Source organism: Stegostoma tigrinum, chromosome 17 (assembly GCF_030684315.1).
Source record: "Stegostoma tigrinum isolate sSteTig4 chromosome 17, sSteTig4.hap1, whole genome shotgun sequence".
Classification (NCBI taxonomy): Eukaryota; Metazoa; Chordata; class Chondrichthyes; order Orectolobiformes; family Stegostomatidae; genus Stegostoma; species Stegostoma tigrinum.
The window spans coordinates 52,165,544-52,191,844 of record NC_081370.1 but is presented as its reverse complement, the minus strand read 5'-3'; the positions used below and the strand labels follow the sequence as shown (position 1 = coordinate 52,191,844).

General features: G+C 41.6%; 1 protein-coding gene across 1 annotated transcript in view; it reads right to left on the bottom strand.

The window, feature by feature from the left end:
• alx4a (ALX homeobox 4a) overlaps positions 1 to 18,208 on the bottom strand; it is a 48,254-nt gene extending 30,046 nt beyond the window's left edge. The window contains exon 1 of the mRNA XM_048545192.2: positions 17,019 to 18,208. Within this exon, the coding sequence (XP_048401149.2) occupies positions 17,019 to 17,361 (343 nt within the window). The 5' untranslated portion in view covers positions 17,362 to 18,208. The remainder of the gene's footprint in view (positions 1 to 17,018) is intronic.
• Between the last annotated feature and the right edge of the window lie 8,093 nt (positions 18,209 to 26,301).

Sequence of the window (26,301 nt, the reverse complement as noted above, 5' to 3'; positions counted from 1 at the left end):
TTATCTCCGTGTGTGTGTCTAAGGGTAATCACACGGACTGGGTGAGACAGGGAAAGAGAGAGTAGGAGACCCACCGACCCTTCCTAATGTGTGCAACTTCACGTTTCTTTGTACAGCAAGCCCTTACCTCTCGATCCTGGTCTTCAATTCTCCCCCAAAGTCCAACAGAAACTAGTCAGATTCCCCCGCTGACCAGCTTGCCAGAGGCTTCCTGGCACGTTTTAAAATTCCTCTTTGGGGTGTTTTGTTTGATTGCTCAAAGTGCTGGCTAAACGATGGAGGAATCCCTAGGCAAAGCGAGCTGGAGTGAAATGAGTTTTGTCAAGCGATTTTTTTAAAAGTGAAAGTGATGCTGGGAGCTGTCTCTCTCTCCGCTCAGCCTATGATTTAAGGAGCGGAAAATGCCAAAAGTAAATGCGTCATCCCCCCACCCCCTCCTTACCCCAACCCCCTGGTGTCATCCGTCTCCCTAAACAGAAAACCCGCACATCACGAAATCGGGAAGAAGCCACCGCAGGAGCCGCTTCCATTTCCCAAACTGGACGTTCAGCATTTGCAAAGGAAACATCAAATTCGTATATTTTTTTTAACGAAAGCAGCCGGTTATACCTCGGAGATGCAAACTGTTTTCAACTATACTTCCCCTATGTCCCACAGAATTATACGAAAGGAGCTAAGTACACTGCTCCAAATATGACGCCCAAGTTTTTTATTTTCCCAAAAGGAAATTCAGCCAATAATTCGCTACGTGGGACGATACAATGTGGGGTTTGATGTGATCCATTTGAAGCGATCGATTGCATTTGCCAGTGGGCTTTCCTGAGATGTGCTGGTGTACGGGACCCTGGTTTAAACCAGAGCCGAGGTGTTGTGGTCACCTCCAGACAGAAGTGCACCCGTTACAAAAATCTTGCGGTTTATTCCAATAAAATAGTGGAAATTAATCCTTATTGAAGCCAAACAGTCAAAAGCGAAGACGATTACTCAGTTTATTCTCTAAATGTTTTGTAAAAAGCTGATCCACAGCTTTGCTTCCGACCCTGTGGTGTGGTAGAGAATGGTGGATGATCCAAACCGTCATTTTCCAGTGTCCCACAGTACAATAGAAAACGGGGTTTCTGCAAGCAGAGACCTATTAAGATTAAGCACATGTTGAGCACTCCAATTGTCTTTAACATAGTTCAGACGAAGTTATTACTGGTGTAGGCTGTCCTAGTCTTTAAAATTAACCCGTGCTGTCTAATCTGAATGTAAGCTTTACCCAGCGGTACCTTGTTACCTGTTTAACATGGCTGTAACATTCTACAGGTAACATGCATATACCAGGTGTGCATCAGAGACACAGGCTCATTTTATTCCCCGAAACAGAAATTAGTTTGAATACAGTTGTATGGTCTATAAGGCCTCCTATCGAGAGTATTGTGAAACTGGTGGATCCAAGTCATACTGTCTGCTAGCCGGCTCTCCGGGTCAGCTTATTGACACTCCCTGTTGCCTACTTTCATGTAAAGCATGAGAGCCGACGCAGCAGCAGCCAACTCTTCGCATTGAAACGAGAGTCCACCAGAGATGCCCCACAGCCTTAACGAGCCGCTTGGAGCTGGAACACGGACTGTGTGTGATACTTTCCTGCAGCCTGGCGTTAGGGTCTTCCAGTGCTAAGCGTCAACCCCAACATGGAGATTGAACACAGAGTGCGAGTCAGTTGGTTTTCCACCATATTGGGGACGGGCCAGTGAGACCCCCAGGAACCAGGAGTCAACCTCACAGTTCATTCACAACTCGGACCTCTTCTGAGTTACAGCTGCCACACAGCCCTGACCAAAGCGGACACCTCGATCTTAAGCCCTTTTTTTTTGCAACGGGAAACAGAGTTAAGATTTCAATAGTTAGGTTCGGTTCGCTCTCCACGCCAAAAACAAATTCTAGTGCAATTCGTTTTATTTTTCCCAATTCACACCTCTGGAGCAGGTGGGGCTTGAACCCAGGCCTCCTAGTCCAGAGGTAAGGATGCTACTACTAAGCCGCAAAAGCACCTCTCCTCATTTTCTTTTTGCAGATACTTTCTAACCGACCTGTTCGGAATTGTTACACACCTCTGAAGCACATGGGGTTAGATCACTTGGTTCAAAGGTAGGGATATACCACTGCACTACGAAACCCTTCCATTTCATTTTGCACACCGTCACAGCTCACGAGAAATCAGATGGTTAATATCAGAATCAATTCTCAGTTGAGCATCAATCCTATTGCAAAGCTAAACAGGCATTGGCACATAGGTTTCACAATCACTTTAATGCACAGGATCACAGGAGTAATCTATGCTCTAGAAAAGTAGCTGCATAAACCCAGGGACAGGAGCCTGACTCAAAAGCAGAAGCTGCCGGAAAAGCTCATCAAGTCTGGCAGCATCTGTGAAGAAAAAAAAAATCAGAATTAACATTTCGGGTCCGTCGATCCTTCCTCAGAACAAGCCCCACTTCTGAGGAAAGGTCACCGGACCCCGAAACGTTAACTCTGATTTTTTCTTCCCTTCACAAATGCTGCCAGACCTGCTGAGCTTTTACTACAATTTCTGTTTTTGTGCTTGATTTACAGCATCTCCAGTTCTTTCGCTCATTACAGGAATATGACTATTGGGTATGTGGAAACGAGGGAAGAAGCAAAATTAACATTAACTCAGACTCCGTTTGCTTGATCTCAGATAAGCAACAAGACCCTGCTTGATCCAGGTCCGACCTCATATCAGATGTGCCCCAGCCCAAATGTGGTTTGTGACCAGCTCTTTTTCTCCTCGGGATTTTTTTTCTGGGGGTTGGGTGCATGTAGCCTTTTCTTAATTTCTTCTCGATTGTTACACTCACATTTAATGACCATATAAGTTTTGCATTTTTTATTTAGATGTTCATGTTTTATGTTATTGAAACTTGTGTCAATTTAGCCAAGATTTCTAGAAGTTCTAACACCTCGCATTTCTTCTTTAATTTCACAGCTTTCAAAATTTACCCCATCCCACCCCCACGTCTTGCTGTCCCTCAAACAGATGTAAGAGTAAAACTCCCATTTGGAAAGGCGGTAATACTACAATGCAATGCATCCAAACATTCCCTTGGAGGCAATAGCATGGTAACAGTATTCCAGCTTAATTTGTTCTAGTTTCCCAATCCTTACACATAAGTCCTGTACATACTGTACAACATTGCTAATGGATCCAATGCAAGATAGATTTAGGATAAATCTGTTTCTCTCTCCATAGATACTGCCAGACCTTCTGATTTTCTCCAACAATTTCTTGTTTTGTCTGTTCCAGATCTCTAACATCTACAGTTCTTTGTTTTGTTTTATTGGGATAAACATTCATTCATCCATTTTGTGAGACAGATAACCCTAGCATTTTCCTATTACATTTTCTAGTGAATTAACAAGTGTGCATTATATGAATGTACAAAGCTGTGTGTGCCTATGTGTGGGTATATGAATGAGCATGTGTGTTTATTTAGATCTTCAATGTCCTGGACTCAACCTGCCTCCCACCAACCTGATTCAGCTGTTCAGCACCTTCTGTGAACAAAGATATTTTCTCCCCTAACATGTCCTTCATGACCCTGAACCTTCGACCAAGAATACTCAAAGTCCTGAGTGAGTGAGATTTACCTTCCTCTCCAATTATTTGCCTTTATATGGTTTTCTCCAGATCATTCCACTTGGATGTGATCTGAGTTTTTCCTAGTCCACAGTTTTACACTTTGATCAATCTCATTGCTCTCTTTATAGTTTCTCGAGCTTGAATGAGTTGTTTGGGGTGGTGACTGGAACTGTGCTCAGTCCTTATAGATGTGATGTAAGCACTAAAGGGAGTGTTTAAAATCCTGTTTGATTACAACAAATGTGTCAAGGATAATATTTGTAGTTACCTAACTTATATGAATGACTTTGCGATTTGCCTATTTTGATAGCATCCTTCATGTGCATTTATGGTCATAAGAATTAACTCCTAGTGATATAATACTTGTTCTTTCAGGTTGATAAAACAGTACCCAACACCAGCAGACTGCATTGGCCAAAGAAGGCAGTTCAACACCTTCAAGGGCAAATGATGATGGGTAACAAATGCTGAACTTGCTAACAATGCCTATAATCTAAGAAAGAATAAACATTTTTACTGAATGCCTATTGGAAAGTCCATATACTTCACATAAAATTTGAAATTGGTTTCTCAAACACAATTTGCCATTAACATTGTGTTGACACTTATTAGCTCATGATTTTCCAAATGACATTTTTTTCTTGTCTTATTAACCTCAAAGTCTTCCCAATCTCTAGCTTCCACAGTGCTCCCCTTCTCTCAGCCAGGTTACTGTTATTGCCATAAAACATTCTCTACATGGTGATTTATACCTGCTGTACATTGACCTTATTTGCCACGTGCATACTCTCCAAACCCATCGTAGAATGCCTTGCATTTTCCCACAACTAATGCTTCCTAATTCTCAAGCATTCGTTACCCTTTTTCAGTACTCTATGTATCTTGTTTCTCATCGCGAATACTTCATTTTGTTTAATCTCTTGTTTCATCCCCCATGGTAACAATTAACCTTGAACGGGTAACTGGGACACCAGCACATGACCCAAGACATCAGGAATCTGAAGCCCTCCCCACCGCACCATTTTATCCAACTGCACATTAGTCTGCACATCCAAAAACCCACTCACTGGTGCCTGCCAGTGAGAGTTATATGAATATTACTGTCTTTTGACAACCTGTCTCTTAAATCCTTCCCTAGTTTCTAAGCCTCTGACCACAGGGCCTCAACAATTTTCCTTGCATTCGTGCCCACTTAGATGATTAGCATGAACCACAAAGGCTGAATGACCTCCTGTGCTGGAATGACTTCTGGCTGTTCCTATTCTTCACCACAAAGTGATATGCACTATGTAGAAGATATTCTTTCCCTGACGTATGGAGAAATCACGTACACGGACAGTTGCAAAACAACTGTTTGTCTAAAGGTTATTGGTACGCACATGCCCACTGCACTCGTACATTTCCATATGATTTCCCAACCAAATTCCCCTCCCCTACCCCTGCCCACCCTTAACTCTCCCTACAGTCCCTTTGCCCACCAGGTCTTAGAAATACTCTGACTGAGCCTTCCCACAGTGTCATCACTCTCATTGTACAGAACACTTGTATGAATGTGGCTGGATTGAATTTGCTAACTATCCAAGGGAAACTTGCCATTTGTTTCCATAAAACTGTTCAGCAGGACCAGAGGAGTCTAAATAATGGGAACAATTCAATAGATTCGAATGAGTAACTCATGAAGCCTTGTTATGTTTTCAAGTCAGAAGGTGATCAAATGCTTCACTGATTTTAAAGTGTATTTTTTAAAACAACCATTTTAGAGAATGTAAATACTTTTAAACTCTGCAATAATCGATTCATGGCACATCAAGTGCAGAAAAGACCCTTCAGCCATTGAGTCTGCATTGACATAGCTACCACTAAAGGTGCACTAATCCAAATTTCCTGCATTTGTCCCAAATCCTTGAATGTTATACTATTTCAAGGGTTCATTCAAATCCTTTCTAAAGGTTGTAAGCTTTCTGGCCTCCACTACCTTCCCAGGAGTGTATTCCAGATTCCCAACACCCTCTAAGTGAAAACATTTTTATCAAATCCCCTCTGAATCTCCTGCCCCTTACCCTAAAACTATGCCTCCTTGTGATTGATCTGTCAACAAAGGGGGACAGCTGTTCCCTACTCACCCTATCAATACCCGTCATAATCCTATACACCTCAATCATGTCTTCCCTCAGCCTTCTCTGATCTAAGGAAAACAGTCCAAGTCTGTCTAATGTCTCCTTATACTTCAATTACTCCGTCCCAGGCAACATCCTCTGTACACCCTGCTCACCAACCCCCGCCACCCCCCCACACGCCCCATGCTATTACATCCTTCAGAACTGCACACAGTGCTCCAGTTGTGGCCTAACCAATGCTCTGTACAACTCTAACATTACCTCCTTGCTGTTACACTCTATATCATGACTGATGAAAGCAAGTGCCCCATATGCCTTCTTAACTATGCTATTCGTGTGCTCTATTGACTTCAGGGATCAGTGAATGACTAGCCCAAGATCCCTCTGTTCTTTTGGGTACTCAGTGTCCTGCCAATCATTAAATTCTTCCACATCTTGTTTCTTTTTTTTAAATTGCATCACCACGCACTTATCAAGGTTAAATACCATCTGTATCTGTGATGCCAATCTGACCAACCCACCTATATCTTTCTGTAACCGACAACTATCTTCTTCACTATTAACCACCTACCAACCTTCGTAAGCAAAGTAGTGTTTTTTAAATTTAAAAGCCACAAGAAAATGTCACATTTGAGTTCATCCAGCATTGTTATTGTTAGATTTAGTTTATAAGCTAAATATCTAGTCACCTTGTTGTTTATGGAAGCATATTGTTCATCTACATCTGCTCCAGTTTAGTCTCTGAATATCAGTACTTTTGGCCTTACATTCCTTGGAACAACTGAACAATAGATAAAGACTGAATGGGTCTATATGCAGGTCATTATCTAGCTCATACTATGAAGGTGAAACCACTTCTGTCCTTGCACTTCTACAAGTGGCATTGAAGTTGGTGATAAGGAGCAGTAATTCTGACCAATCTTTGCTATGTATAGCTGCCAGTTTAGCTCATCCACTGCCACCTGGCTGAAATGAACTAAGTCAAAATAGATGCAGACCAAACTGGAACATTCTTGTTCTGCGTTGCTGAGATTTTCATTGGAAAAGCTGGCTCAATCATTGTGGAAATCTTCAATTAAATAGTTAGCTTATAGGTTATTTAAAAGAATATAATAAAATCTCTGGTACCATTAAAAGTAAAAAGCCACACTGGTCCTACTGGATGGTAAGGCTGCTCTGTCATTCTAGCTGACTGGTGGCGGTTTGAATCTGAAGGTCACCATGCCTCAAGTGAGGGAAAAGGTTGAGAAGGAGTCTGTCACTGTAACCTCAACCAGTGCAGAAAATGAGTCCCCACACTGCTGGCATCACTCTGCATTGCAAACCAGCTATCCAGCTAACTGCACTAACCGATTTCACAATCTCTCCTATAAAAAGGCGATAGGTGATATTTTGATATTTTTGTTAAAGTTTTCAGCAGGGTCTGCATAAGCCATTATTACTTATTTATTTAAAAGAGTATAAAGGATATAAAGAAGCCATTTGGCCCATTGTCTCTGTGCTGATCCTCAAAAACACTTCACATGTGGAAGTATTTAATTAAATAGTAGGGGAGGTGATGGCCTAGTGGTATTATCACTGAACTGTTAATCCAGAAACCCAGACAATGTTCTGGGGACCTGGGTTTGAATCCCACCACAGCAGATGGTGGAATTTGAATTCAATATATATCTGGAACTAACAGTCTAAAGATGACCATGAATCGATTGTTGGGAAGAACCCATCTGGTTCACTAATGTCCTTTAGGGAAGGAAACTACCATCTTTACCTGGTCTGGCCTACATGTGACTCCAGACCCACAGCAATGTGGTTGACTTGTAACTGCCCTCTGGGCAATTAGCGATGGGCAAAGAATTTTGCCTAGCCAGGAACAGCCTCATCCCATGAATGAATAAAGGAAAAAAAAATGCTATTCCTTAGCTTTCTTCCTATGGATGTGCAAATGCTTCCTTTTCTGACACATATTCAACTCCCTTTTGAAAGCCTTAATTGATCTGGTGCCAACCACTATGTCAGCCATGCATTCCACACTTCAGCCACATGACTACATGGAAAACATTTGCCCTTATTGCCATTGCTCTTTTGTCAATTATCCTTAAGACTGTGGTCTCCGGTTCATTAATGGGAACAGTTTCTCCCTGTGTCTTCTTTTCAGATGCCTCATGATTATGAACACATCATGCAAATCTCCTGTCAGCTTTCTCTTCAAGGAGAACTGTCACAATTCTTCTTTTCTCATTCCTGGAACCATTTTCGTAAATATTTCCAGCACTCTCTCAAATGCCTTATCACATTGGGATTGAAACATTAACTCTTCTGCCAGACCTGTTGTGTTCCTCCAGCACTTTGTTTTTGTTTGAGTGGAATAAGCTGCCAGCGGCAAGTGGCAGAGATAGGTACAATTATAACATTTGAAAGACATTTGGACAGATACAGAGATAGGAAAGGTTTAGAGGGATATGCACCAAACATAGGCAAATGGGACTTGTTCAGTTTAGGATACATGGTCAGCATGGGCCAGAGGGTCTGTTTCCATGATGTGTGACTCCATCTCATTAATAAAGCTTAGTTTGCTGTTTGGTTTACTAACTACTTTCTCAAGACCTAAAAGTTTCAATGATTTAAGCTCATGCACCACCTATAGAGTTGTTTCCTTTATTGTATATTTGTCTCTCTATAGTCTTCCTACTGAAATAAATCACCTCACACTTTCCCATATCAAATTTTATCTGTCACTTTCCCGCCCATTTCATTTATGTTCTTTTGATGTTCTACACTATCCCATTCCTTGTCCACAATACTTCTAAGGTTTGGATCATTGAAAAATTTTGAAATAGTATCCTATGCATTAATGTCTAAGTTGTTAATGTAAATCAAGAAGAATAGGGATCCTAACGCTAAACACCTCCCCCACAAACCCACCACCCTCCCTAGAAATGCCTTTATAAACCTTCTATCAGTCTGAAAAACAACCGTTTACCACCATTCTCTACTTGTTGTCACTTAGCTAATCTCTTATCTGGGTTGCTACTATCCGTTTGGGAAGCTGTAACTTTGCTCACAAGTCTGCCGTGTGGCTTTTTATCAAATACTTTTTGTCACGTCCATGTACACCCCATCAACAGTAAATACCTTCAGCAGTTCTCATTGTTACCTCATTGAAGAACTGAAGCAAGTTATGTCAATGCAATTAGCCTTTAACAAACGCATGCAAGTTTTTCTCAATTGACTCAGATTTGCCAAAGTGACTATTAACTTTGTTTCAAGTTATCATTTCAAAAGCTTGCCACCACTGATATTAAATTAACTGACCTGTAGTTATGAGATCACTTCTGACACATTTTGTTGAACAAAGGAGTAATATTTGCAATTTCCAGTTCTCTAAGACTATCCCTGAGTCCAAGGAAGACCTTTTTATAAAAAAAATTGAAGCATTGCAATATACAGTAAATAAGGGATAAGTGCACTTTTGACTAGAACTGAGTCAACAAGTAGATTTAGAAATTTGTGCATTCGTCAACTGCCTGCTTGACCTCCATATGACTTTCCCAAAGGTATGTCCCTTTTCCATGGAGCACCAAATTATCAACATGAAATAAAAAAGTACCATTTCCTACTGTTATCTTATGTCACTCTAGTCACCAGCAAGATAACTTCCATGCTCATTATCCAGGTACCCACATGTCTATGTTGTAGTTACACGTCATTGTATAACTTATGAAAGGTTTCAGTACATTTTTCTGGTAACACCTAACTGTTGAATGAATAGCATAAATGAATGGCAGGTGATTTGTGACAGAAATGCATCCAAATGCAATTTAAGAAGGGATGCACTCAGATTCTTAAAAACTAGGTGGCAAATGTGGCTTTGAACCAAGTACACAAGCTGAAAGCTGGCTGTGCTAAAAGGATGATTTTCTTTACAGGCAGTAAATATTTTCTGTGCATTACAGTTGGGAAATACCAAATATATTCTAAATGGACATGTGCTTATACCACAGAAGTACTCCAAATATTGCATTAATCATTACTCAATGAGGTTATAGGATGTGGCGGTGTTATTAATAGATAAAAATGTCACACTATTTGCATCAATGCTAAAACTTTCAGAGGGCTGAACAGGGAGCAATAGTGGGGGCAGATTGAAGGGAAGTTGCTTTATATCTAAGTTTCAGAACTGGTCTGAGGGCTTCTGACACTATCACTGACACTGCTGTCTGAAATAGGGAGAGTTCCATTCCCCAACGTCTAAAAATTTTAAAAAGATCAGAATTGAGATATTTATCTAGCCTCAACACTGTGTTCAGCTGATTCTCCTTCAAGGGCAGAGATTATAAAGAGATGTTTGCCACCACACAACTTTTAAACAAATGAATATTTAGCAGATGTAAATACACTTCTTGCAAACTAAAAGATAAAATCTACACTTAGGATCTTGTAAACAAAGTCACTTCGAAATGCCAGATTTGTTTTGCTTGTGAGATGGGTCAGTTAACTTTCTTTGTTACACATACATTCTCTACTTCTCATGTGATCTAAAAATCTAAATATTAGGCCAAATATACAGTCATACTGATGCATTTGAATGTGAAAACTGTACTGATTCAATGTGATGTAGGGTAAAGATTTATTTTGGCTTTTCAATGACTCATTTTACAACTAGACTGTTTTCAAGGAACTTTAAAATCATACGTTTTGTTTTGCAAATTTCATTAAATGGCTGATTTAATAGATAGATAGTGTGATTAATCCAGGCCAAAAGGTTCAATGGCCAGTTATAGTGCTGCTTCTGCGTCTTTGTGAAATGGTTTTGTGTGCACACTAACTCAAATCTGGGAGTACAAATTGGAATTGATTGAGGATTTCACTAAAGACCAGCCTCAAGGCAACATCTGTCAGTCACTACTGTGGGATGGTTCCCCATTGTTTAAATTATTTCCCATCCCCACAGTAACCAGTTTCCTTGTCTATGAACATGTGGACCAGCAGAATAACTGGTCTATCAGGCTCACTTTTCAGTTACAGATCAGGAATTGTTATTTTGAATTAAGTTACACCTCAGTAAAACATCCATCGTATTCACCCTGTAAACATGCAAACACAAGAATAAGGAGCAGGAAATGGCCACTCAGCCATCATACGCCGTCATTCAATAAGGTCATGGCTTATCTGCTTACTCCACATCTTTTTACATTCATACATAGGGCATGAGCATTGCTGGCATTTGTTGCCCATCTCTAGTTCCACTTAAGCTGGTGATGATGATCTGCCTTCTTGAACCACTGCAGTTCATATGAAGTAGGTAGACCCTCAGTGCTGTTCAGGAGGGAATACTAGGACTTTGACCCAGAGAACCAGAAGGAACACTGAGATATTTCCAAGTCAGAATGGTGAGTGGCTTGGATGGGAACTTGCAGCGGCAGTGTTCCCATGTATCTGACACCTATGATTTTCAGTTTAGAAGGTGCCTTGATGAATTACAGTAGTGCATCTTGTAAATGGTACATGCTACTGCAATTATGCATTATGAGAGGGAGTAATATTTGTGGATGTGCCAATAATGTGGGTTTCTATGTCCTGGATGGTGTACAGTTTCTTGAGTGTTGTTAGAGCTACACTCATTGACACAAGTGAAAAGCATTCCATTGCATTTGTGATTTGTACCTTGCAGGCTTTGAGGAGTTAGGACGTGTGGGTACCTAGTCTCTGACCTGCACTTGTAGCCATGGTATTTATATGGCAAATCCAGTTCAGTTTTTGGTCAATGGTAAACCGCAGAATGTTGATGGTGTTGATACTGATAGCCCACATACCCCTCTAGCCCCTTCCTCCATAACCTCTCAAAGTGGTGTCTCAGGTGTGTGTTGACATGACTGGAAATATTTGCTGGAAATGGAGTTCCAATCTAACTCTCATGCTCATGGAAACCAAAATAGTAGGATTCTTATCTTGTGAGGTGTGATCACCCCAAATGTCTGACCAGAGAAAACCATTTGTTTAGGTTTCTCCCAGGAGCTAAAGCATAAGTCTTAGATCTGTTTTCAAGCATGTAACTCCAATTCAAGGGGAAATTTTTATCTTCCAAGTACGGGACCACTTGGGAAATATCGGGTAGTGGATGCTATTCTTTTTAAAAACAATTCACAAAGTGCAATGCACAAATCACAGACAGATTTCCCCTTTGGCAGTGATCTGGGGTAGAAAGGCTGTCACTTTGGCATTGCAGTCCACAACGACCTGCTCTCTGCATTATAACCTCACCAGTTGCTGTGGTTTGTATCATTTTATTGAAGATTCAGTATTCTACTTGTGGAATATATATTCAGCAAATATGATTAAATGTAGCCAGGCCCGGGTAAATATACCGGAAAGAACTTTTGTTTACATGAATCAAAAACGTTGGACTAAGTTTCCCGATGGGAGTGGTATCGGGAAAAGCGAGAACAAAATTTCCAAGAGAACAAAGTGTGAGGCTGGACGAACACAGCAGGCCCAGCAGCATCTCAGGAGCACAAAAGCTGACGTTTCGGGCCTAGACCCTTCATTGATTGCTGTTTAGAGTGAGACGTGTCGAGTTACTTTGATTGGAACCTGAGAAATAAAATCCAAATTTACCGCAGTTCAATCATTTTGTCCAATAAAAATCTAGAGCGAGGAGAATTTCGATCACTTGCGCGTTTTAACAGAGGGTTAAATTTTCCCCACAGGGTCTGATCAAAGCTGCGGTTAGAAACGGATCATAAAACATATGAGGCTTATTTCAATAATTTTCTTGTTAAGCTCCCGAATGTCTGTCCATCAGAAGACGGTGATTTTCCACCTTTCGGAAGCGTTTATCCTCCATGCAACTATACCCACAAGTTGTATATTTCCCTGCAAATGGTTAGTGCAATGAGTGACTATGACAGAGGTCAGTCTAGAACAAATATATTTCTGCGCATCTACATGTGCCAGACAGGGTCAAGTCAGCAGAGTCCATTCCCCGGGTCCTTTATCGGTTCAAATGTTCTAAAAGAGATTGGAACGAACATTATATTCTCGCTTAATTGGTGGAATTGGTATTTGTATTTCTGAATCATTTACTTTTTAAATTAATCTGTTCATGAAGTGATAACATACCTCTGGAATAAGTGGGACCTGAATCCGGGCCTGCTGGTAAATAGGTAGGGACACGACCAGTGTGCAACAAAAGCGCACGGCTACCGGCCTTAATAGCGTCGCAAACTTGTCATCATATTAGCGTCTCTTAAACGGTCACTTGCTATCGAAGACGCTAATAGACAACAACTGGTCATGGATAATTAGGCTGCTTTGAGGTTTAGCGTTTTTCCAACAGGTATTTATTTCGGTCAATTACTCGGGTGCCGGTCACTGTGGGCTTTAAAAGCCCCACTTGTTTCCAAATCAGCATGGGCTGACTCACTCAAGCAGTGAGGTCTCCTACTGCTATCAGAGGAACAGTAGGGCCAATGCATTAGGCCATAGTGGGCATTTGATCCCTCCTGCGCAGTGTATCTGGCCATATCCAAACATGCTACAGTCAGTGACTCTGAACTTGCGCTTGTTTTTAATTCTTGACACATCACCTCGGGTATGAAAGCGCCGTTGCTCTTTTAGGAAAAGTAATGATGCATGAATTGAGAGCTTTGCTGCCTCCCTTAATGTTGTGCAGATAATTTGGCTTGTGCGCATGATATTCATCCAACACAATTTTCTTCTATGAATCATTGCACCATCATGAATGTATTAAGCCGCCTTGTAACGTGTCAGTCCTGTAATAAGATTTAATAGGGACAACGACCAAAATTTTAACAATCTTGTGTCAAGTTTTTTTTTCCCCAATAAAGCAATCTCCTTGAATATCCTCAGCGCGTTATAACCTGAGTACACAGCCTTCGTTGATCAGCGCAGTTGAAGATTAACTTTATCATAAAAGCGTACAACTTGGAATGTGAAGATATTGTGATCTGAGCCAAGTAATCATGGGTTACATGCAGGAACAAGCTGTCGGAGTGGTGGGACCTTGCAATTTCTACAGAAACGTGAGTGTGGGGCCCAGCTACCTGGTGAATTCAGTGACTGTAAATGGGGTTGTTGTGTCAATCAGCCAATCGCGAAGTGCACCCAACCGCGTGTTTCCGAGAAATCATTTCGCCTTTGAATTTCGCAAGGGACCTGAATGTTTATCACTGTTTCGATGCATTGCCAACGTTAACATTCTTTCCAGGTACCAGCAAAGGAAACCTCAGATCTTGTTGCAGTAGAGTGTTTTTTGAACAAAGCAGGCTTGCTACAATTTTATTGGGGGTGGACCTAATTATATCATTAACGGTTATAGAATCGATATGAGATTCTAAGAAAGTACTAAAATACAAACAATTCAGTCTGGTGTAAGCGAAAGGCGGTTGATGCTGAATACTTTTATGTAAGCCAGTAAGATATAAACACGACTCAAGTGACGGTCCAGATTAGTATTTACTTCAATGTATGCACTCTAAGATATTCCTGACTGAAGCTGTTGGATTGTAGAAAATTTTGACGTTGCGGTGTCGAAATTGGATTGGATGAAACCGGCTGTTTTTATTCCCAGATGGTAGCGCCATTGGAGTTTGGAACAATAAAAAAGAAACGAGTCATCCCCACAAACGAGTTTCGAGGAGTCAAGTCTTACTTGTCCGTAAACTCATAATTGTTTAGCCTGGTATCTCAAAAAAAGAATGGGTTTAATTTGAAATTAAGACGTGGAGCTGGGATCTTGTGATTTTTGGTCCAATGTGAACCAACTGTGGTTTGCTGAGAATATTTCCAGAACGGATCCCAAAATGCCACATTCACTCTGCCCCCCGGTCGTAACAAAGGACAATTTGCTATGTGTGCGATGTGTAAGGAAGTGGTTCCGCTGTGTGAGTAATGAGGGTTTATCTTTTGCTGCCACCTCTCGCTCACATATAATGAGAAAGAAACATTCTGATTCTTGTGATGTATGCGCGAAATCACATCGTGGCAAAATTTGGAATGTTATTTTGATGAATTCAGGGGGCTAGTATGCATTATAACTCGTTCTGTTATTCCCTCAAGTACGAAACTTTTAACATTGACTCATTTTACAACCTATATCTTAGTCTGGTATAGGCACCTACACTCATGCTTACGTGAGCCCCTGAAACAGCCAGGCTGATTCCTTCCCATCTCCCACCCTCCACAACGGGGACTTCATTCAAAGTTCTCCCACACGGACAAACACTCCTACACCCCATCCCAGCTGAGACTTACTCGCCAACCCGACACCCCCTCCCCATCCTCCCCAGAGCAGCAGTTCCAACGACCTTGCCCTCTCCTATCTCTGGAACCTCCCATCTTGTCCCCTAACTCTCCAAAGAATCTGCACTCCTCCCACTCGGAATTCATCTGCACTGCCGCCACCCCTTGACTGCAAGGTGGGGTGAGAAATTCCTCGAGAACCTTATCTCATAAATTCCATCCCCACCCGAAAGCCGCCGTCTTTCCCTCTCTCCTCATTTGAGACCCTCCTGAAGAAACGCGCTCCTTGGCTTTCAGTCACTTGTCCCTGAGGAAAATCCGCTTGGTTTCGGTGTGAATTTTCGACTTTGGTACCTCCAAGTGAAAAGCGGTTCCCTAGCTTCCCCGCCAACTCACCAACACCCCCCGCCCCCGCCCCCAAGAAAACACAATGGTGTAACATATAAGCTTGGATATCCGGGACGGGAAAAGTGCCATCTCATTTTCAGCAAAAATGGACAGACTTTTTCTGCATTGAACAAAAACAGCGATCGTCTCTCGTGAAACTGGAAAAATTGCATTAAAACAGGAATTAGGCTGCGGTGTGTCGTTTCGGGGTTTTATTTCAAATTGCAAAATTCCGGAGAATTGGCACTTGAGAGAATCGAATATCAAAATAAGATCAGCCTTAACCATTTCAAACCAGCGTAAAGCGCTGTGATAGTCACCTGTCGTGAAAATTACTGACATTTCTGTGAATGAGCGATAGATATAAATATTGTGATCGTGAATAGACAGCTGTCCTGGCTGTGGAGAGTCAGAACCCCATAGGGTCGAGAAAGAATACTGTTCTCGAACTCTCGCGGAGAATCCTCACTCCAACGTTTCGCGAATACCTCTCTGACCCTATGAATGAATGAATTCACTGCTGAATAATGGAAGCGTAGCGTCCTAATGAAAAACACAAGAGTATTTGTAGCCTGGGCTCTCACTCAATGGAAAGTGACATCGAGTCTATTGGGAGATTGATCTGTACTCTTCAGTACAGCAAGTTGTTCCAAATGCAAAACAACATTAATCTTTTTGGTATCAATCAAAAGTCTTTCAGTTTTACTTGAGTTTGGTTTGAAACCTATGCTGTGATGGATCAGCGCATGCTATCTGGGGTTTTTTGGAGAGGGCTTCGTTATTCCTAAATGTGGGGGTTTGTGGAGAGAAACTGAAATCTCTTTGCCAGGACAGTTAGCGTTTCTGTCTTGCCCTCCCTCTCTCTTTCCCCAACAGGCCAGTTACAGGCCCAGCCGCATGATGGATGGCCTGTTAATGTAACCTGGCACCTCTCGACTCCGGGACGCCGCTTCTTCATCAGCTTGGCTTCTCTGAGTTATTGACCGCGGTCGAAAATCGCACGGCTAGATAGCGCCAAGTGGGAGACAGCACAGGTGCACCCTTAGGGGGAGCTCCCGGGGGATAGCATTTGGACTGCGTGCTGAACGGTCTTTCAATTCAACTTGCCCCAGTCTACACTGACAATAGCCTGTCCTTTTCGGATAGCTGGGGCCGCTCTTGCTACTAAACCCCACCACCCCGTCTCTCTCTCTCTCGCTCTCTCTCTCACACACACATTGGAGCTGTTTTCCGCTCCTATTGAAGGGATTGCGTGTCAATGCAGATTATACTGCCTCTAATAGCCACAGGTGCCGGGCAGGGCATAGAGTACTTAACATGAGAGACAAACAATAAACGAAGGGTTCAAATACATTCAATGACACAAAGTCAGGACACCCTCTCTCGGCAAATAACAAACATGAGTAAAATCCCCCAGCTGGGAAGGGGAACAGAGCAGACTTGACTGCTCAGAACTAATGCTTTCCAGGCAGCAAGGTCAGAGTTATAACTTTTTAGTTCCACACAATCGAAAAATACCCCTTCCCCCTCCCTCCCCACCGCACACCAGCTCTTTCAGAGCCCCGGCACCGAGTTTCCTCTCCAGCCCCTTGCCCAGGGCGACTCACCGTAACAGGGAATCAAGGCGCCGTTGTGGTTAGCTTCCTCGATCTTGTTCTGAGCCGGAGATTTCGCCGCCCTGCCTGCTCCCTGCATGTATAGATATTTGTTAAAGATGCTGTCGCCGGCGCTGGGGTTTTGAATGGTGCTGTCCAATGGCTCGCATTCCTGCTGGAAGGGGGTCCTCGGCTTCTCAACATAACTTTGGCCTTTGTTGTTCAGGAAGTTGGGAGCAAACTTGTCACTCGGCTGAAATGTTCGGAAGGGAGACTGCTGCTCCTGCGGAGCTGAGTTATAAAATGAATCCATGCTCGCCATATCGCAATAAGACACGCAAGTCTCCCCGTTCATTCCTTAAATAAAAATGTTTCGAGTAATATAGACAGAAGTGTAGCCGTCCTCAAAGGCTGTCAGGCAGGAAGAGAGCTGACGAACAATACGGAGTCGTACAGCGCAGAAAGGGGAGCTGACTTCAACGCGAATCCTTTTGTGGGTTATTTCGTGAGAGGCAGGGGCTTGTAGATGTAACAACTCACTATATCCCAGACCCTCAGCGTCTCCCACCTCTTCCCCCTCAATTAATATGTAGATCAGATAAATAGGGAGGTCAGATCTCCTCGCAAAATACTTCAAAAGGGAGACAATTAAACACATGACAGTAATGTAATTAGGGGATGAATCTGTCCTTATCTTTAAAATCCAACCGGGGCCAATTTATTGGGCACGCTGTAGTTGATTTGCAACGCCCTTACTGAGTACTGGCTTTGTCCGTCCTTCGCAGACCCGAGTTGGATTTCAGGATCGCTTGCACAATGGTAAAAGTTAAGAGCCCGCATAAGAGAACACGACATGAGATTTCATTTAGTTCTGTTAAAAACAAGCCGTCGTTTGCACGTCAGTGCTTACGTTCTGAACTGGATATTTACTTGAAAACAGCGCATACATTATCCTGAGAAATAGACATTTCGAGGCTGCGGTCAAAATAGGGCTTGCAAAAAAACCCAAAAGAGACATCGGAACTTTTTTTTCGCTCCGCTCGCCATCCTACTCGACCTAACATTATATCAGGTACTTTCGTTGCCCGCCAATATCACGTTTCAGTACTGACGGTAAATCATTTCGACAAAATGCTACCTCAGTTACTGGTCAGCGATCACCTCCTGCGCGTTTCTCGGTCACTATGCACTGCATCACCCCTTTGAAACATTTGCCACTTATACAGCCATGATTTCCCCATTTCTTAAATCGAACTTTTGCAAACTATACGCAATAACAATGCAAATATAATAATTGGCAGATCTCTGCACGCTCACACAGCACTCAGTAAGTATTGGGAAATTAGGACAGTTTAAGGAAACGGTTCAAACTCGCTTCCGAACACACGGGGATGACAGTTTACCCACACATTTAAATCAAAACTTGTTTGGTGTCCTATATAACCCTGAGTTCCGATTAAACTTAATTTTAAAGTTCCGATTTAAACTGCTCCTCCTTCATTCCCCCCCCCCACGATAATTCGGTGTTAAGCGCCAGTTTTAACAAATTCCTCGCAAGATGCTCGCAAACATCACTTGTGTGTCCATGTTTTTGCTAATATACGTTATGTATTTGTAATTACCTAACCATAAAAGGAGATGTGTTTGTGCTCTGATGCGAACAACGCAGAGTCAAAGTGAATATTGTCAAATATTTACAGCAGCCATAGTTCTTTTGGTTTTTATTGAATATTGTCAAAGTCGCAGAAATCCTTCCTTGAATATGTGAATCAATTTTAGGTGAACTATCTACTGATTGGGGCATGGCTAGCAGATTGTTTTCACATCATTAAAGTGCGGCGGAAGATCCTAGTGGTTATTTTACTGGTCAATAAATTCACACTCGCAAACTGGAGGATAAAAATGCAACGCACATGAAAAATTCCGCACGAGGGAGTTTTATTTGAGTGCTTATAACTTTTTTGTTACATCTACCAGATCCGAATAATCTCCGCTCATGTTGCACTTGTACGGCATTTGTTGATGTTTCTTTATTAAACTCTACAAATGATGGAATTAGTTATTTCTTTTGAATAGTATTGACGATTTCCGTAAAGTATTCTCGCTTCACATCACTGTAAGCGATATTTACACTTTCTGTTAAAATTGTAAGCATTCTATCCAATAACTTGCAATATACTTTTTGGACAATGGCACTAAAATCCACTGAAAATACAACGAATCATAGATCAGGTTCTTGTCTTCAAAGAATATCATATTATAAACAGCATGACCCAATCTCTTAATCACAAATTCCTTTGCGCAAATATACATTTGCTGAGGTAAAATCATCACATTACATCTGTTTTTTATGTCACCTATAAATCTTCGCCGATTACAGAAACGCATTTTTATTATTTCTTAAACTGCACACTTAGAGAAAACTCAACAACCATTTAGGAAAACGATGCAGGCAGAATCACAGTTAGCTTGGAAGGATGTGAATAAAAACAATATTTGTCATGGTATGATTTGACTTGTTATTTGGAATCGGAATTTACTTGAACTTGTTTTCACATCTTTCTTCAACACAGATGCAATTGACAGACACGAAACCAGTTTGAAAAGGAAGAGCTCGGAGGGTCAGGACTGAACAGACATTGCATAGATGAGTTGGGAAAAATACTTTAATATGAGTTTGAAGTGACAAGAGACTTTCCGTGTACATCGTTGGGCTGGAAAGAACACTCAAGACATGTTTCGTGTACCGTGACCTTTTCAACGAATGAGCAAGGAGAAATGTTCATCACATGAATAATCCACTGCACACCTTGTGCAGCAATCCAATCAGGAAAATTGTCTACAAGATGAGGTTCTTAAATTCTCTTTAAGTTGGAGCTTGACTCGTTTTATATGAAAGCTGACATCAACATTATAAAACGTAGAGATGTGAACTATGAGATCACACTATAAAAACAGCCCTTCAAGAAAAGCACAATATGCCCAAAGTGATCACTCTTCGAGTTTCTTGAATCTATTCCATAGCTGATTATGGCCTTGGCTATTGCCTGCTTCAGGCAAGCTCTCAAACCGACTGGGAGACGAATTTATTTTTCGACATTTGAATAACAACATGAGTGTAATGGGAATGGAACAAGTTGCATTTGGTAACAGAAAGATAGAAACAAAGAGAAACAGATTTGCTTTCAGCAGAAAAATGACCCAACAAAGCCAAATTTCTCAGAATAGATCAAAGTTAGATAAGGCTGAACTGGCTGACCAAGCTGCCAAATAGAGTAGAAACATTTACTCCGGTTGTATCTCTCTCTGAATGTAACAAACCTTAGATATTAAACTGGATTATACCAGCCTTTAGGAACAGCTAAGAGAAGGTGTTAGAAGAAATAATATTGTAAGATATTTCCCTACTTTAATAGCGCTATGATAACGATTTAAGTATCGTTTAGTTTATTTCTTCTGAACTGAGCCCAACATTGACGATGCACAAATTATGTTCATTAAATGTTCAAAGCTGAATACCAGGCTGTCATCGGAGCTTAAAAAATCCTAGAAAATGTGTTTATTTTATAGATTCTGTAAGTGCTATTACAATGGTACAGGAATAGAACATGTTAGTGATACGTTTGAGGTTGGAAATGTTGTTAGGAGGCAATGAAATATACAAACTTTGATTAAACGGTTTGGTTGTTGGAATATAGCACTAAATCTTGAATCTTCTTGATTTATTTACACAAACTTTAATCAAGACTGTACGCTTAATCTGATCAATATTGGAAACTGGCATATAGGTGTTCTGCGCTCTGATGGTATGTGCCCTTTATTATTAGTGAACGTTCACTCTTAAGCATCGCAAGATGGAATTTACCTGCTAGGGCAGAATATCCTAATGATATTAGCAGGAAGATATTTAGAAGTAATGAGGACACTGCCGGACGGAATTCACATTGTAAGTCCTTATTTTATCCGATTTCTATTTGGTTTTACTGTTAGTATTTTGAAACTGGAATAGTATTTTCCCATCATTATTTATTTACCTAACACGCTCTTTACGGGAAATAGTGTGTGGAATTGGCGGTACTTCCAGTGTACAGCCTGTGCCTAGACTTCAAGCAGGGTTGTTCTTTCTGAGTGGCCAAAATTAGCTCATTGAAAATACGAATTGAAGGTTACAAAATCTTTATTAAAATAGGCAGTGGTCTGGAAGGGACCTTGTTCTAGGTCACAGTGTGTTGAATTTCAAAAGCAAAATTAAATTTCGTCTATATTCGTGTGTATGTGCGGGAGGGTGAATGGATGTGTGTGTTTGTGTGAGTGTGTGTTGGGTGGGTGGGTGGTGGTGGTGTGTGGGGATGGGGCGGGGGGTGGGGTTGGGGGCGAAACACTCCTGATCCTTAACATGTTTGTTTGATTGTCCAATGAAGTAATATGCACTTTCATAATAAAACCATAACAGAATCAATTCAATAAATACATTGCAGATAATATTCACCTGGAAAATAAATGCTGACATTCTTGGCGTGAATGTTAATACCATTAAACCGTTTCCCTGTGAGTTTGTTTTTGCATTCAAAATCGAATACTTTTGGCTTTGGAGCTGATCGGAGATTTTCACATTCAAGAATCCGTTATTTAAACGACTGTTAAAAAAAACGGACTTCACAGAACTACTTGTCCGTATGTAATATAAATGATTATAATTTTAAGCTGGCAATTCTGATCAGTGAATACACACGCACGCACTTTTATTGCATATAGTGTCAAGCAATAAGCGCTGTGGCTTCAACGGCGATCACCCTCCTGTAGGATTTCCTGGAGATTATCTCTTTTGGAATATGGTCACTAGTGTCATTTGAAGTTCATTTCCGTTGCTAAAGGCCAGGTAGTCTCCAGATCACAGGATTATAGAAAACATGTTTCAATATTTTACTTTGAAGTTTCTGGATAATTTAGGTGCACTAATATTAGCTAAAAATGTCCTTCTCAAGACATTTGTTTCATTAGCGTGTATAAGTCGTTAATATTTCGGGATAGATTTGAGTTTCTGTGGTACTGAAATCATTGTTGTTTGTTAGCAATCACGTTCAACATTACATTGCCTACCACTTAAACAAGACTGCTGCCAGTGTCAACAGCAGTGAAGATTTTCCCTGACCTCAGTAGAGTTTTAAATGCAAATTCATTCCAAATATATTGCGTTTCGACATTCTTCTAAACGGTGTCTTTTGCGTTACATTTCTTGCACCTTTCCGATAGTGATACACGGAACCGGATCACTTTTCATATGCATGTAACGGGTGTCACGATAAGAGTTATATCACGGTGGATTTTTTGGGAAAGAGTTGATGTCTTGGCTTGCCCAGAAGTTGTCATGATAGTTTTGTTCGCTGAGCAGCCAACCATCCGAACAAGTCTGCTCAGACAACAGAAACACTATATGAAAAATGAGTATGTTCCCGAGCACGCTGGAGGTCGATAAAATGCTTTAAGGACTTGTCCGAGGTCAGAATTTGAATGTTAAAACGGTAAAGGAGTAGAGTGGGAATAATCTTTGCATGTAGACTCTGTATATATTTTGTACAGTGTTGTCTTTGAAAAGCCTTCATTAGGGATAATCACAGCCATTCAGAATTTACGACAAGTTGACATAATTTATAAGCAATTTCCAATAAACAACAGATATATTTTGTGCTCTTGAATCTTAGAGTTCACAGAACGATGCTGTAACAAATTCGGATGTTGATCGTCAATGACCTACTGGGCAATGAAGTTATCAAGATTTTCTTTTCGCGCGGTCTCCAGATTCACGTTTAATGTTTTACAGGGCTAATAGTTTAACTGAATGTTAGGGGTGCTCGCCCCAGCTTTCTGTTGATCTCCAGATGTTGTTGTGACGATGGATTAACAACATAGCTTTGCAGCACTCCATCACTATATTTAGTTAATCTACTTAACCTCATACCAAAGACCTTGCTGATGTCCTATTTTCATTCCTGAGTTAGATTCAATGTCAGATTCAAGGGTGCAACTCAGTTCCCAAGGTCTGCAGTCCGAATTCACAGAGGAATTGCGAAAAAGAAAGCGAAGCATTCGTGTGATGTGTGGTGATGACCTTTAGTTGCCGAGCTGAGGATCTTTGGGGAAATACATAATGTAGATAGAATGAAAAAACGAGAGTTGCTACTCGGAATAATAACCTCTTGAGATTCCGAGTGTTCAGCTTCACCGTGTCATCAGGCTGCCTCGGACTCTGTAGGCTTGCCAACCAGCCATCAGGTAGTTGTCTACTCGATATCTTGCACTCCGTTGTAGACAATTTCTGATTAACCTGTTCAGAAGTGTCATCACGCATCTCTGGTGTAGGGAACATGAGCCCAGGCCTCCTGGATCAGAGATGGGAACGCTACCACACGGTCCCCCTACATTTGGATTGGGCCCTGTAGCCAGTTTTGTTCCTTCAGGGTTTTAGTTACATTTTACGACATAGTGCGGGAAGTGGTACAAGCAGCAGGTCAATAAAGCCCTCGAGCCTGCCCTGCCATTTGTTACAATCATGTCTGACCTGCATGAAGTCTACTTTCCGCCGGATCGCCGGGTCCCCGGATCCCTTAACCACCTCACGCACACTCACACGCGCGCGCGCGCGCGCACACACACACACACACACACACTAACTCACATGCACACACAAAAAGATGACCTTCTACCGAAACTGACCAAACTGTAATAGTGACAGGCAGTGACCGGATGGGTTAGCGTTCACCGGCAGCGATCACATGTGCACAGTAAGGCCGCAGAGTTCCTAATCTTATCCTATATTTCAGTATGGATGCTCCGTGAGCAGATACTACAGTTTTACAACTGACTATCTGTTTGCCTGTGTAATTAATTCCACACCATCTCCAGATATGGATATGTTAATATTGTGCATTGGTATAAAGCCCTGGGTACTCCTGACACATACTTCAGGGAAGCATTTAGTCTACTCAGAGTCCTTAGCGAGTGTGGTCTATGACTTCCGGAGCTGGATGGATAAGGAATATTGCCCGGTTTCACTTTTGGTCAGCGTGCACCGAGATCCTTCCAACTCCCGCACCTGCGCTGCAAAGAGACACATTGGTCGTGGTCTCTGATGTTCGACACATGTCCAGGCGATTACTCGGAGAGGAAAGGAAGAAATATAAGGGGATTATCCATCTTCTACCCTATTACTGAATGGACCATCAACAATGTCAAAACTGTCAAAGCTCACCTTCAAGTTTACAAAGAGGAGACAGATGAGAAAAAAAGTGATACTGAGGGATTAATGACTGACACTCAACAATTCATTGATGAGGGGTAAAAGGTGATACTTCAATGTTCTACTTAACTGTATGTGTTCGGAACTTATCGCTACCCCTATGTATCAACACAGCAAATAACAACGGTTGATGAAATGCACTAGTCAGTTGGGCAGGACAGTTCTCTGCTGATACTAAGTCATGCATTGAAAACATAACAGTGAATGATAGTATTTAGAATAGAATTGGTTGAAGAGAATGAGAAATAAAACCTGGTATGGAGTTCATTTATTTGATTGTCAAGTCTTAATCAAGATTTCAGTTTAGGAATGAATTGGACACGCCTCTTGGATTGAACGACCAGCTAGAAATTGTTCCTAACAAGAGTTAGGAAAGTTTGCCAAAATGAAATATAAACACGTCTCGGTTGAAGACCCGCCGGTGATCATTGCTTCGATTCGGCTCTGGATAACTCGGGGGACTTGTTTGGGTTTACGACCCTTAAAATGTATTATTTTCACCCCTTTTACAGAACGGAATGTTTTTTTCAAAATAACAGCATAAGACCGGAAGCTCTCACACCAAGACCCAGAGTCCAGTAATACAAACTTCTTTCATTCATAGCAAACTTGCAGGTCTGGGTGACGGTAAGGGTGAAGTGAATTGCCTGCAATGGGACATAGATAGGCTGGCAACTTGTGCACACAAGTGGCGGATAGATTTCAACATTAAAAAGTGAAAGGTGATGTACTTATTTTCAAGAAGGAACAGGAGAATGTAATGGCCCAGTTGTGGAGAGTAGTCACAAGGACCTCGAGGTGCAGTCACTCGGATATTTGAAAGCGATAGGACGCATTTGCAGAACAGTTAGCAAAGCACCTGGGTTCTTGGGCTCCAATCATTGTTCTCGTTCAGACTGGGCAAAAGCAAGAAAATTATCTTAACCTTTAAAAGGAAACCTTACGTGATGAATAAGGGGCAATGTCACTGGGAACATTGGTTCCAATTCTACCAGAATTGGAATTCTAGAATAAGACAAAATCGGTATGAAAAACTAGTCGACTGGCGACATGTAACCGGAAATCCACCTTCCTTACCGTCCTGGCCCACCTGTAACCAAAACAAATACGCTTGACATTTAACTCACCGCTGGGCAACTAGGATTGTCAGAAAGACCATATTTCATAATCAATAACAAGGTTATATTGAATTCAGTACAAGTCATTGCACATAGGGAAACTTTGGGAGGGTAAAGGGATATGTACCGGAATATTTCACGGGGATATTAGTTACAAAGTAAGTTGGAAATGTTTCTGTTTGTTCGCCTCAGAGCAAAGCAGATTGCAAGGGGATTGATGGGTTATGACAGGCTTAGATAATGGAAACTTCTTCCTATTAGCTGTTGGGGACTGGGGGACGTCGACTTGTATTTTAAGCAGGAGGATCGTGAGGAAAAACTTCTTGAAGCAGCGATTGGTAATGACCTGGGGCTTTCTGCCCACGAGGGTGGTGGAAGCCAAGTGATCAATGATTTGAAAAGGATACTGGATGGGCCCTTGAGGGAAATTACCTCGCAGTGCTCGGGGGAGGTGGGAACTGACAGGATTGTTCGACCCCGGGGTTTGACCGGAATTGAATGGGCTGCACGGCCTTATTCTGTGCCACAATGCTTCTATAACACTGACATGGTTGAATCCTGGCATTAAACAGGATTTACTACAAACAGGTCGCAAGAAAGTGAATTTGAGGGTATGGTTACAAGCATACACAGCACTCTAAAACAAAGATTCATGTTTCATAACATTCGGTCCGTTGCAATAAACAAGACTTGACATTTAGCAAATAACACTGTTTTTGTCGATCATTCACCACGTGATGTTACCACGTAATCTGGATCCATCTCTCCCACAGCATTATGTGATCTGCTCATGAGACGGATGTTGACAGTGAGCCAATTGCTTTAGATGTAGGAAGACGTCCCAATATGAGGATCAATTCCTGTAGTCCGATAGGAAGAA